General features: G+C 40.3%; 3 protein-coding genes and 1 non-coding gene across 6 annotated transcripts; 2 read left to right on the top strand and 2 right to left on the bottom strand.

Annotated features, from left to right (window-relative positions):
- Positions 1 to 71: 71 nt before the first annotated feature.
- cryzl1 (crystallin, zeta (quinone reductase)-like 1) lies at positions 72 to 3,458 on the top strand. Its single transcript, XM_003963895.3, has 12 exons — positions 72 to 314; positions 542 to 619; positions 945 to 1,017; positions 1,096 to 1,140; positions 1,242 to 1,310; positions 1,424 to 1,557; positions 1,655 to 1,766; positions 2,307 to 2,405; positions 2,485 to 2,597; positions 2,721 to 2,826; positions 2,906 to 2,951; positions 3,066 to 3,458. The coding sequence occupies exons 1-12, from the start codon at positions 249 to 251 to the stop codon at positions 3,160 to 3,162; spliced, it is 1,038 nt and encodes a 345-aa protein (XP_003963944.2). The 5' UTR covers positions 72 to 248; the 3' UTR covers positions 3,163 to 3,458.
- Positions 2,136 to 2,207, bottom strand: trnae-uuc (transfer RNA glutamic acid (anticodon UUC)). The gene has a single exon. It is a non-coding gene; the product is annotated as a tRNA-Glu (tRNA).
- Positions 3,195 to 7,580, bottom strand: setd4 (SET domain containing 4). Of its 3 annotated transcripts, XM_029835579.1 has the most exons (14): positions 7,405 to 7,580; positions 6,726 to 6,808; positions 6,541 to 6,636; positions 6,304 to 6,341; positions 6,017 to 6,105; positions 5,726 to 5,790; positions 5,554 to 5,653; positions 5,288 to 5,347; positions 4,988 to 5,117; positions 4,730 to 4,904; positions 4,425 to 4,503; positions 4,237 to 4,317; positions 4,033 to 4,156; positions 3,195 to 3,958 (listed from the first exon to the last, which is right to left on the bottom strand). In XM_029835579.1, the coding sequence occupies exons 1-14, from the start codon at positions 7,563 to 7,565 to the stop codon at positions 3,770 to 3,772; spliced, it is 1,470 nt and encodes a 489-aa protein (XP_029691439.1). In that variant the 5' UTR covers positions 7,566 to 7,580; the 3' UTR covers positions 3,195 to 3,769. The 3 variants fall into 3 exon arrangements, with proteins under 3 accessions (XP_029691439.1, XP_011601476.2, XP_011601477.2); XM_011603174.2 differs by having other exon boundaries at positions 5,554 to 5,790; XM_011603175.2 differs by lacking the exon at positions 7,405 to 7,580 and adding an exon at positions 7,174 to 7,381 and having other exon boundaries at positions 5,554 to 5,790.
- Positions 7,581 to 8,028: 448 nt separating this feature from the next.
- Positions 8,029 to 10,652, top strand: cbr1 (carbonyl reductase 1). The gene is made up of 7 exons (XM_003963920.3): positions 8,029 to 8,175; positions 9,059 to 9,173; positions 9,274 to 9,443; positions 9,666 to 9,773; positions 9,881 to 10,089; positions 10,166 to 10,219; positions 10,313 to 10,652. The coding sequence occupies exons 2-7, from the start codon at positions 9,061 to 9,063 to the stop codon at positions 10,484 to 10,486; spliced, it is 828 nt and encodes a 275-aa protein (XP_003963969.2). The 5' UTR covers positions 8,029 to 8,175; positions 9,059 to 9,060; the 3' UTR covers positions 10,487 to 10,652.
- Positions 10,653 to 11,090: the final 438 nt, after the last annotated feature.

The following is an 11,090-nucleotide window of genomic DNA, read 5'->3' as shown; positions in this document are numbered from 1 at the left end:
GTGATGTAGCTACCACGAACACCCAATAGGAGGCAAAGTGGTCAAAACCTCGCGCAAAATGGAAAGAAAAATAAAAACGAAGAAGAAGAAGCAAATCAGCTGATCTTATTCATGACCACAGTTGACAGGCGGGTTATGATTCCTTTGTAACGATAGAGGCTCAAAACAAACAGTGTTCATGCAAAAGGGACTTTATCAACGTTGTCGTCTAGTATCGAGTATTTGCATTTTTGTGCACATTTAACAGTATGAAGGGTTTATACTGCCGAGCTGGCGTGAGCGATGCTAAACCCAAGTTCGTTATTCAGGAAACGGTGAGATTCTGAGCTCTGTACATGCTGTGTGCAATTTTTCGTCTTTGGCATGTCTTACTTTGTAAATTATAAAGAAAAATGTTAATATTTTGCTGCTTCTGTTGTGTATTTTATGCCAGCATCATGTGAAACAAACTATTAATTGTTGCTTTAAAAGCGTAGGTGTGATTGTTTCCTACAATCACATGCATTCCATTGTTTAATGGAATTTCTTTCTGTTTTTCCAGAGTCTTCCAGAGGTTTTAAACAGCCATCTGGTCAGGGTTCAGGTAAAAGCCTGTGGACTTCACCCATTGGACTTGGAGGTAATTTTAGTTTACTTATGAAAATGTATCTAATTATGCATTTTGCAGAAAGTGATGCCACATTTAATGTTTTCTTATTATTAAACTTAAGAAAATATTAAAAAATATATTTAATTGTGCAATCTTTACACAGATAAAGCTCTACTTAAATGCACCTGGTCACTATTGTTGAAGTTGTTTAGCAGTCCTCTGCTGACTGGAAGATTGGTTGCCTAGTAAGCACACAAGCTTACTGTTAAAAGCATGAAAACTGCCACCAAAGCTTGTTGTTGTGCAAACCAGAGAAATAATTGCATTTTTCATTGGTGACTCTGCATTATTCCAGCTGCTCAGTGATGTGGGAATCCAGACAGATTTAATTCCTGTTGGTAGAGAGATAGCTGGTGTCATCCTGCAAGGTCAGAAACAAACTAACAGGAAGATAATGGGGGATTGTTAGCTTATCCTTTTTATAATTTGTATTTTTTTTTCTACAGTGGGTGACAAAGTCTCTTTCTTTCAGCCTGATGATGAAGTTGTTGGTAGGTTTTTTGAAACACTTTAAAAAAAAAAAAAAAATCAATGTGGGTTTAAAAGGGTTTCACACAAACTAGATTTATAAGTAAATGTACTTCCATTTCAGGTATTTTGCCTTTGGAATTTCCCTTCTCTGGACTTTGTGACGTCATTGATATAGATGAACAATATTTAGGTAGCGCAACACATGAACACCACACAAAACCAAATATTTCTTTTATAGCATGAGTTGTAAAGATCTTTACATATATAATGTCTGACTTTCTGTATATTATGTTGTGTCTCTAGTTCAGAAACCAGAGAAGCTCAGCTCTGTGTGTGTTGCTGGAGCACTACGTGACGGTGTCTGCGCTTACACTGCTCTACACACACATGCTCGCGTGGCAGCAGGGAACACAATCCTGGTTTTTGATGGAGCCAGTGTGTGTAAAACGACCATGTCTTTGTTGCAATATGTTCTTTTGGAAAGTTTCACAAAGGTATCATTGATCATGCTCCCATATCTTCCTCTCCTTACAGCCTTTTGGCCTTATGTGTATCCAGTTGGCTTGTTACCATGGAGCAAAAGTTTTGACCACATCACACTCAGCACAAAAGCAAACATTCCTGGAACAACTTCGACCCACTGTTGGTATGGATTCTTACAGCAGTTGTTCTTAGCTCTACTTTAAATGCTCCTTTGAGAAATATCCAGGTTAGCCTTCTGAGGATATTCAACACAATATAGTCCAAAATTATTTGGACTATAATTTGAATAAATATTATCATAAGCATCAATATTCTTTTCTTTTGAGGAAGTTTTGGATGATAAAAAGGAAGTAGTAGTGAAACATTATATTATTATAGGTCAGTATGATGGACACTGAGCAAATAGTTTAGTTTAAATATAAAGAACACAAATCAGGTTTACCAAAATTATTCTTACGACTGGTCTTTCTTTCTAACCATTGGTAACCATTTACCATCCCTCAGTGGTGGATAACTTAAACTAAAAATATCGTTCCCATACCGGGAGTCGAACCCGGGCCGCCTGGGTGAAAACCAGGAATCCTAACCGCTAGACCATATGGGACCTGTCAATCAAGCTGTAGTCTGGGTGTGTTACAAAATATAGTGTTGAATTGTATGTTTCAATATTAATATTATCTATTATTATTCAATGTCTGTACAGCCAGAGTTATTCCAGTGTATAATGGTGCATCAGATCTGCTGTCAGTGGTTCTGGAGGAGACCGGAGGATTGGGAGTGGATGTTGTCGTAGACTGTGGAGGTAGACATTGATTGAGAATGATTATGATGACAACAGAGTACTGTGTGTATCAGCACCATATTGCACTGTTTGCATAAAGTTCGCCTGCAAGGGGAGGAGTCGGAAGAGAGGAAGCTACTCCCACACAAACATGACATCATCAGTGCGCTAGCCGTAGGGGGGCACTGGGTCACATCTCACAAAGACCTGCAGGTGAGTTAGTCAAACACAAAAACAGCATAAATCATTTGTGAGGGTAGAAAATATATTCAGTTGGGCTGTTGACTTAGATGGTTTTATTAGTCTTTTGTGTACATTTTTTTTCTATTTTCACAGTTGGATCCCCCAGATTCTAGATTATTGTTCTTAAGATCTGCCTCAGTTAGCTTCCTCAATCATGAAGTGTGGACGGCATCATCGGCACAGCAAGGAAGATATCTCCGTATCCTGAACTTGTAGCGCACAATTCCAACCACATGCTTACAATAACAAACAAACATTGAACTTAACAGACTTGTCAGACATTCTGAGGGACATCATGGAGAAACTGTCAGCTGGAGTACTCAGGTAACTCAAAATAGTAAGATTTTCCCCATCTCTGTAATAATTTTTTTTCAGAAGAGAATTTATTGTCAATTCATTGAGTTAATCAGCTGAAGTGATATTTTAATCTCTTAATAGACCACAGCCTGAGGAGCCTGTCCCTGTCTATGAAGCCACGGTTGCCATGGAAACTGTACAAAGTCACCAGAAAACAAAAGCTGTGGTTCAAATATGAGACATTTCATTAAACTAACACTCTTGGCTAGCTTCACAGCTAACTTAGATAACCATGGCTGTAGAGAAAGTGATGATTTGTTTTTTGAGAAAATAAATCTCATTTTATTTCCAACATGTTTATACATCAAATGGCTAGATATGATTCTGGTGCCTATAAAAGACACTTTTGTTCAAAGCACTCACGTCTGTAAACAAAATCTACTACAACTGCAAACACAGGCTGGAAAGTGCATGTTAATTTTTGGCAGTAATACAGTTTGTGTCATTCTCACATTATAAAATTAACATCAAAATGACTGCTGAGTCTGTCCTTTCATGCACACCCTGTTTACTCAGATATATTCTATTTCCTGCTTGATTCCATGGGAACAGAAGGACTTTTAAGCTTTCCTCATACTCATCAGCTCCTCTGTATATTCAAGCTTCGTTCCTGGACATTCTGGATTATCAGAATATTTACTGCATGTTTCATTTTCACTCACGACCCCTCCGAAGGTTTGGACCCACCTCTGAGCACATTCAGCTCATTTTTGAATCCTTTCTTGGTTACATTCGGCAAAAAGAAACACCAACAACACAAACTCTGATATTATTAAACTAATAGCTCAGCTTGCTGTAGTGACTGGCAGGTCAGAGCACCAATCAGGTGTCAGTTCAGTATGGCCACTCATCCGTGATTCTTCCAGCCCTTTGAGACAGCTTCCCAGGATGCACCTTTCTTCCTGCCGCAGTGCTGTTGCAACAGTGAGCTGCTCCCTGACGGACTGCTCACACTGCCGGAGAAGGTTTGAGATCTGAAACACAGGAGAATGTTTTACTTGCGCATTACATCATGAGTTCAGACACACATGCACAGAAACACACACACCTGTTCCAGAGCCATGTGTGTGTCTCCCAACAGTCTCTGACAGAGAGTCTTCGCTGTCTTTATGCTCCACCATTCTCTGTCCTCACTCACCGCCTGGCCTAGCAACACTGCCTTCCAGTGGCGACTAAAATTTAATACATATAAATTCTTCAAAACCCTCATACAGTTGGAGTAGCGTGTGTATGAGTGTGTGTCTGGCCTTACTACAGTGTTTGTGGTAGTGACAGCAGTCTCAGAGCTGTCATCAACCTCCAGCTGGGACCGTCACCAGACACGGTCAGGTTACTGATACACAAAAGGACAAAAGGTTAAGAGGAAAACAGCTGGGCTGATTTTACAAGTCAAGGCGTTAATAATATACTTTGTTAAAAAAAAAGAAAGAAAGATCTTACTGAAGGAAATTATTCTCTCTTAGAAACTTGAGCTTCTGCTCCAAACTTTGGTCGCCTCTCAAAACATCAGCGATGAGGTCTGGAGAGACATTCAGAACTCTTTTAGACTGCTATATTACAGTGGATATATTGTTGTGTGTGCACCAAGTCCGACACAGCAGTTTTAGGATGGTTTACAAAAAGAGCTGAATTTGAACACATTTTCAAATTTAAATTCAGAATTTCAGTATAATCAGAAAACTATGAATACTTGACTGTACAATTCACCAGGATGTTATAGAGAATGTTGGAATATAAATTTGTACCTTTATCCACGTACACCACGCTGTGGGGGTTGCAGGGAGCAACAAAGCCATACTCTAACATCAGGCGCTGGTTGTCATGGGAACCATAGTTTATAAAGGCCTGCTGGTACTGTAACATCCTAGAAACACTCCGGATTTCGTAACATTTTGTCTCTTCATTGAAACTTGCTTTTACCTAGAGGAAAGAAAAACCGACCTATTTCTATAAATTGTCATAGACCCACAAAAGCATAATTAACCATATTTACAACAGTTTACCTGCACATCAGGGCAGTGATTGAGCAGGTCCAGAAAGGGTGCCAAAGCATAAACATCCTGTCCACGCAGGAAGTCATTGGAGGAGTGAAGCATGAAGACAGAGCGAGTGTTTACACTACACCACGCCCACCTGGGGGGTAAGGAGGATCATACTTGGGTTCAAGTGCAGGTTGTGGGACATAAAATATGTACAGTGCACATACAAATTTGAACTTATCATGGAAATGATGCTACTGAAATACTGTGACGTGGCTGTAAAAACCAATAAGAGTTATTTGAGATTTGACACCATTCTTGTACCTCAGTGCTTCATAAGTCAGCACGTCTTCCGCAGGCTGAGTCAGGACAGGCTGCAGAGATCTGGATTAAGAAATAGTTAAAATTCATGAATTATCATATTTATCATAAGTAAGGCTGATTGTAATTTTTTTTTAAACTTAAAAAAACCTGCTGTAAAATAGTCTATGATCTTGTCTTAAGTGCGATTCTCACTCACACCTATAATTTCTTCAGTTATATGTGATACACACACTCACACACACACACACACACACACACACACACACCTAAAAAAGGCTTTATTAGATGAGTGGATTTCCCGCACTGCCTCCCTTTGCTCCCGAGCCTTCCTCTGCACACTGGGGGGCAGTAAAGCCATGACTTCGTCTGTGAAGTATGCGGGGCAGGTGTAAGATTTTGGCAGCACGTCAATGTAAGGGAACCAATCAGAGGCTTCACCTCTGTGGCGTTCACACACCAGGAACACACAGAGTGCCAGTAGAGGGGAGAGGTGGGGTTTCCAGCTAGGAGAGGGGGAAAAGGGGCCTTAGACTTGAGTGCCACTGTTGGCTGCTTATGTAATATCAAAAAATTATTATTTACATTCTTTTACAAGTTAAGATGCAATTCTATATGAGCACCAACTAGCGTTAAATGGTTAACTTAAAATCCTGAAAATAAGTGTTATATGAGTTAAATATTTTTAAAAAAAGCATGTCCTGATATTTAAAATTATTTTTGGGTGAATACCTTTTGATAAATGACCCCAGGTAGCTGTTTAGGACTGTTGAGGTTGTGAGGAGACAAGACTCCGGCAGAGAAATGAGCATGTCACCAGGCTGAGAGAACATGGACAAATACCATCTCCATCATTCTGAGTCAAATCTAAGCTTAGTTGTGGTTCAGAAAACTTTATACATTTAAATTCACATGAGCATTTAAAATTTCCAATTAATCAGTCCACTTGACAATTGGTACATCATTTCGAACATCTGTGTCAGAGTTTTCAAGATAATTGTGATCAAAAATGAAATTACCTTCACATTTTTGAGAACCTGCAGCCCTCTGCCTGTGTCTGGTTTACAAAAAGACAAATACATTATAAAGTTGGCACTTGAGTCAGATTTTGAGAAACTGCAACATTTGTCTATAAAAAGATTTTTAAACTCATGTTGATTTCTGATTTCATACCACACATAATCTGTCTCCAAGCAAATTATCTTTCAAATGATGTTTTTACTCAGTCTTAAAGCATACTGTGACAGTGATTGTACCAGCAAAGGCGGCTGGATGCAACAGTGTTGTACTGAATCCCCGCTGGTGAAGAAACCTCATCAGCCTCACATACTGTTGCTGGTGAGAAAGAGAGACTGAAGAAAAAGAGGAAAATGTCAGAGGAAAATGTCAGAGAAAAGAGGACCGTGTCAGCAGCAAGCACCTCAGAAAACATCATTTATACCTGATTGGATAGTTTCTTGTTTGTGCCTCCTTTTCCTTGCAGCTCTTCCAGCCCGGCAACGGCCCATTGTAGGCACATATAGACTTGTAACACAGACATGCATTCACAACCCTTTATTGTTAATTACTGAACTAGGAAAACTCAAACCACAATGCTACAGCAAACAGTTTGATATATTCGATGCTTAGCTCCCAAATACGAGTTAATAAAATACAAACTATAGGTAAAATGACATTGGGGAATTTACCTAATCTACAGTGTTTTTAAAAAAGCATTTCATTTTATTCAGGTTAATATGATTTGCATTTAAATCTGGAACAAGCAGGTGCTTGTGGATAACAAACTGAACATCATCAGGAATCCCTGGCTCAAAAACGCTCACCGATAAATGACACTTTCTCCAAATACATTATAAAGTAAATCAAGTCCGATGAATCCTTGTACTCACACAGTTACTGCTACAATGGGGACCAGTAATGCTACTATCACTAGCAAGAATAAAATACAATGTTTTTACCAATAGTGGATAGCTTTTGATTAGACATTAACGTATATAAACGTCACAGTTACCAAAGGGCGGTGTGTATTATTGCTGTCAACAACATAGTAAAAGAAGAAATTTCACCAAAGTGTGTTTATTGAGAGCAGTGGTAAAGATGTAAAATACCCACGAACTCACCAGGTAACATCGATGTTTTGAATTATTTTCCACACCCACGTGTTAACGCTATTTTCCGGGTATGCGCAGTACGGCTGCGCAGTGAATTTACAGCTTTGGTCTGTGAAAAGGATTAATTGGGACCTATAGGATTTGAAGGCAATGAACTGGCGGATAGGCATTTTAAGAGTGCAACAACAAAGGAACAAATGTCAATGGCTGTAACATATAAAGCTAAGATTAAAAGTAAAGTCAAGTCAGAGATGAAGAAGAAATGGCAGAAGCAGAGAGAGTAAAGTCTGACAGTTTTATAGTATACAAAAGAATGTTGGAGAAATGAGGAAAAAGTCATAGGAGGAAGAAGACAAATACGATTTCATTAGCAGTTTTCATTATATAGAAATATGAATTAGGGCACTGTAAACATTATGGGTAGAACATATCCTCTTCTAGTGTCCAAGTATCAGGCACAGGCACATTACATCACATTAGCAGAAACATTTAAGAGAAATAAGAGTTTTAACAGTTTTGCTGAAGAGACATTCAGGGGATGTCGACTGGGGCGATTTGAAGGTTTATCGAACAGTTGGATTTAGGAATAGAAGGTCTGCTCCGGCCCAGATGGTGGCGCTAATGTCCGTGTGAGTTGTTTGCTATCCACTGTACAAAGACAGAAGAACAATCCCAGAGGTGCACAGTGAACCAGTTTTTCCTGTCAGTGCGTTGATTGGCTCGGTTGTTCTCGCCTCTTCCCACTTCACAACAACTGCACGATCCTCCAGCAAGCGTCAAGTAAGAAATCGCCATGTCACACTTTAATTGAAAAGAAGGCAGACTTTTCATAGGCAAACTCCATCTTTTATGTCGACCTACACAATGTTTGCGTCAGTGACAATTATGCGTGTTGATTGCTTTTGTTACACAATGCATGACTCAGCTAAAATAGTGCTTGGATGTGTGACAAGTGCTGCTTCATTTATGTCTGCGTGCTTCTACATTTTAAACTCGTTTTTCTTCCAAACCGTTTAACGTAATCTCAAGAAAATCAAAACTCCTATAGTTTAAAGTCTCCCGGTTTTAACAATCTCGCATACAATAAGACTAGTCATTTGTAAATTGTTTAAATAATCGTTTTACTTACAGGTGGGATATGTCCTTTTATTTTGTATTGGCTGCGCAGGGACACACACACACGCACACACATATATACACACATATAGGTGTGTGTGTGTGTGTGTGTGTGTGTGTGTGTGTTAAATGGCATTGTTGGGGTGGGGGTCGTGATTAGGGTGATTATGGACTGGGGGATGATGATCATGGGACAGAAGGGATGGATCAGAGCCTGAGCCAAAGTCACGCTTTCTTTGGAATTGTCTTGTTCAGCCTGTGGCTCCGTCAAACTGAGGCAAACAAACCAAAAATTAAATTCTTGTGAAATGCAAATGCACATACGTTTCTCCTTATTTTTTCACGTCTATAATTTCTACACCTTTCAGGTTGTGAACTATTGCATATTAAGTTGTTGGGCGAAGTGTAACATTCCTCTGACTTGGACGGTCAAGCTCGATCACTGGGTGGAATGTGTCATTGCTACCTTTGGGCATTTTATTTCTTATATTTCTGTGGGAATGTGGCTAATATATAAGCAAGCAAGTACCTGTCTTTGTGTGCACAGACATGACATCCAGGGTTGCCGTGGTAACGGGGAGCAACAAGGGCATTGGTCTTGCCATCGTCAAAGAGCTCTGTCGGCAGTTCCAAGGTGTTGTTTACATCACTGCCAGAGATGTGTAGGTATTTCTCCTGTGACACAGGAGCAGGCTGATGGGGGTATTTGTTAGTCGCTGTGTTTTGCCGTTGGGATTAAATGGGCATCCTTTTATTGTGCAGTGGCCGCGGTCGGAACGCTGTGGAGTCTCTGGCTTCAGAGGGACTGACCGCCATGTTTCAACAGCTGGACATCAATGACGGGAAGAGCATCACCACCGCTGCTGCGTACTTTAAAGAGAAGTACGGAGGAGTGGATGTTCTTGTCAATAATGCCGCCATAGCATTCAAAGGTATGCTTTCGTGGTTACATTTTTGGTAATCCTCTTACATCCTCTTTGTATATCCCAAATCCTGTTCTATTTGATTTGATTTTATCTTATTTTTCTCTGCGTGCTCTTGCTGTTGTTGCACTGTAAATTTCCCCGTGTGGGACATTAAAGGATCTGAATCTGAATCTGAATCTGAATCTAATGTGTAAAATCTGCCGGGACAAATCCTTTCTGTGTTTCCAGTTGCAGACACAACCCCCTTTCCTGTCCAGGCAGAAGAAACCCTGAAGACTAACTTCTTTGCCACCAGAGACATGCTGAGACAGTTCCTGCCGCTCATTAAAGCTGGAGGTAGATGATCAGAGCACGACAAGGGTTCAGCATGGTCACAGTCCCATTCGATCAGTTTGTCCCACAGTGGAATTCCAGCATTTACAAAGTGTTTCTGTGTGTTCCAGGCCGTGTGGTGAACGTCTCCAGCTTCGTTGGAGTCCGCACTTTGAACCAGTGCAGCCCGGCCCTCCAGGAACGCTTCCGCAGCGAGGACATCACCGAGGAGGAGCTGGTGGGACTGATGCAGCGCTTCGTCGACGAAGCCAAGAGGGGCGAACACAAGCAGGGCGGATGGCCCGAGACGGCCTACGGAGTATCAAAGATGGGACTGACGGTAACGTCGTCTGTGGACGTCCTGAGCATTGAAAATGAAATAAAGCAGAGCAACAATTATGTGTTTGTGTTTTCAGACGCTGTCAATGATTCTGGCTCGCCGTTTGTCCAAGGAGAGACCGAGTGATGCGGTAATCACTGATCAATTAAATATAATATATTCACATTTAGATTTTCGTGTCTGCTGATGTGTGTGTGTGTGTGTGTGTGTGTTATTTTTGCAGATCTTGCTGAACGCCTGTTGTCCTGGATGGGTGCGCACCGACATGGCTGGTCCCAAAGCTCCTAAGTCACCAGAGGAGGGCGCTGTGACTCCTGTGTACCTGGCACTGCTTCCTCCTGGAGCCACAGAGCCTCATGGGAAATTTGTCTCTGACAAAGAAGTTCAGACATGGTGAAAGGCTAAAGAAATGTGAAAAAAATGGCCATAAACTGGCCAAAAATACACCATTATTTTTGTATAATTGCCTTTGAAAATTGATAATTTGCCTTTACTAACAAATGAAACTAAATTGTTTATCATGATTTCATACCATATAAAAATAAACAGCCTTAAAATCCAAAGTATTGTTCCTGTTTTAAAATGAGTAAAACGTGTCTGACCTGACTGGATGTCGAGTTTTTATAAGAGTGAACGACTGCAATAGCCTTAAGTGTGTAAGTGTGTGTGTAAGAGTGTGTGTGTGGGTGTGTGTTATAAAATTAGGAGTGCTCCTGTAGTCAGGTCAACACAAGGCAAACTAACACAAAGATAGTAAGTAAGAATGATAGAACAGATTGAATGTATCCATGGCGATGGAAACATTCTCTCTGGACATAATTGAAATTCATTGGTGGATTTTTCTTTTGTCAGAGCTTGAACTTTGTGACATCACAAGATAAATTAGAATTACAGTTGTGATTGTTCTGAAGTTATATTCTGCTCAACTGCAGCATTGAGAGAACCAGACATGGAGCTTGGTCTCCTGATGGATTTTCCAATAATACTCTCAGAGTTTAGAG

This window comes from Takifugu rubripes, chromosome 4 (genome assembly GCF_901000725.2).
Source record: "Takifugu rubripes chromosome 4, fTakRub1.2, whole genome shotgun sequence".
Taxonomy (NCBI): Eukaryota; Metazoa; Chordata; class Actinopteri; order Tetraodontiformes; family Tetraodontidae; genus Takifugu; species Takifugu rubripes.
Note: the sequence above shows the minus strand (reverse complement) of the source record. Positions and strands in the feature narration are given on the sequence as shown.

Excerpts from the sequence above, each read along its gene's own strand:
- cryzl1 (XM_003963895.3), top strand. The coding sequence starts at position 249 with ATGAAGGGTTTATACTGCCGAGCTGGCGTGAGCGATGCTAAACCCAAG. Across the intron at positions 2,406-2,484 it reads TGTTGTCGTAGACTGTGGAG|TTCGCCTGCAAGGGGAGGAG; the intron begins GTAGACATTGAT and ends GTTTGCATAAAG. Across the intron at positions 2,952-3,065 it reads CTGTCAGCTGGAGTACTCAG|ACCACAGCCTGAGGAGCCTG; the intron begins GTAACTCAAAAT and ends ATCTCTTAATAG.
- setd4 (XM_011603174.2), bottom strand. The coding sequence starts at position 7,565 with ATGCCTATCCGCCAGTTCATTGCCTTCAAATCCTATAGGTCCCAATTA. Across the intron at positions 5,791-6,016 it reads CTGGGGTCATTTATCAAAAG|CTGGAAACCCCACCTCTCCC; the intron begins GTATTCACCCAA and ends CCCCTCTCCTAG. Across the intron at positions 3,959-4,032 it reads CACACATGGCTCTGGAACAG|ATCTCAAACCTTCTCCGGCA; the intron begins GTGTGTGTGTTT and ends CCTGTGTTTCAG.
- cbr1 (XM_003963920.3), top strand. The coding sequence starts at position 9,061 with ATGACATCCAGGGTTGCCGTGGTAACGGGGAGCAACAAGGGCATTGGT. Across the intron at positions 9,174-9,273 it reads TACATCACTGCCAGAGATGT|TGGCCGCGGTCGGAACGCTG; the intron begins GTAGGTATTTCT and ends TTTATTGTGCAG. Across the intron at positions 10,090-10,165 it reads TATCAAAGATGGGACTGACG|ACGCTGTCAATGATTCTGGC; the intron begins GTAACGTCGTCT and ends TTGTGTTTTCAG.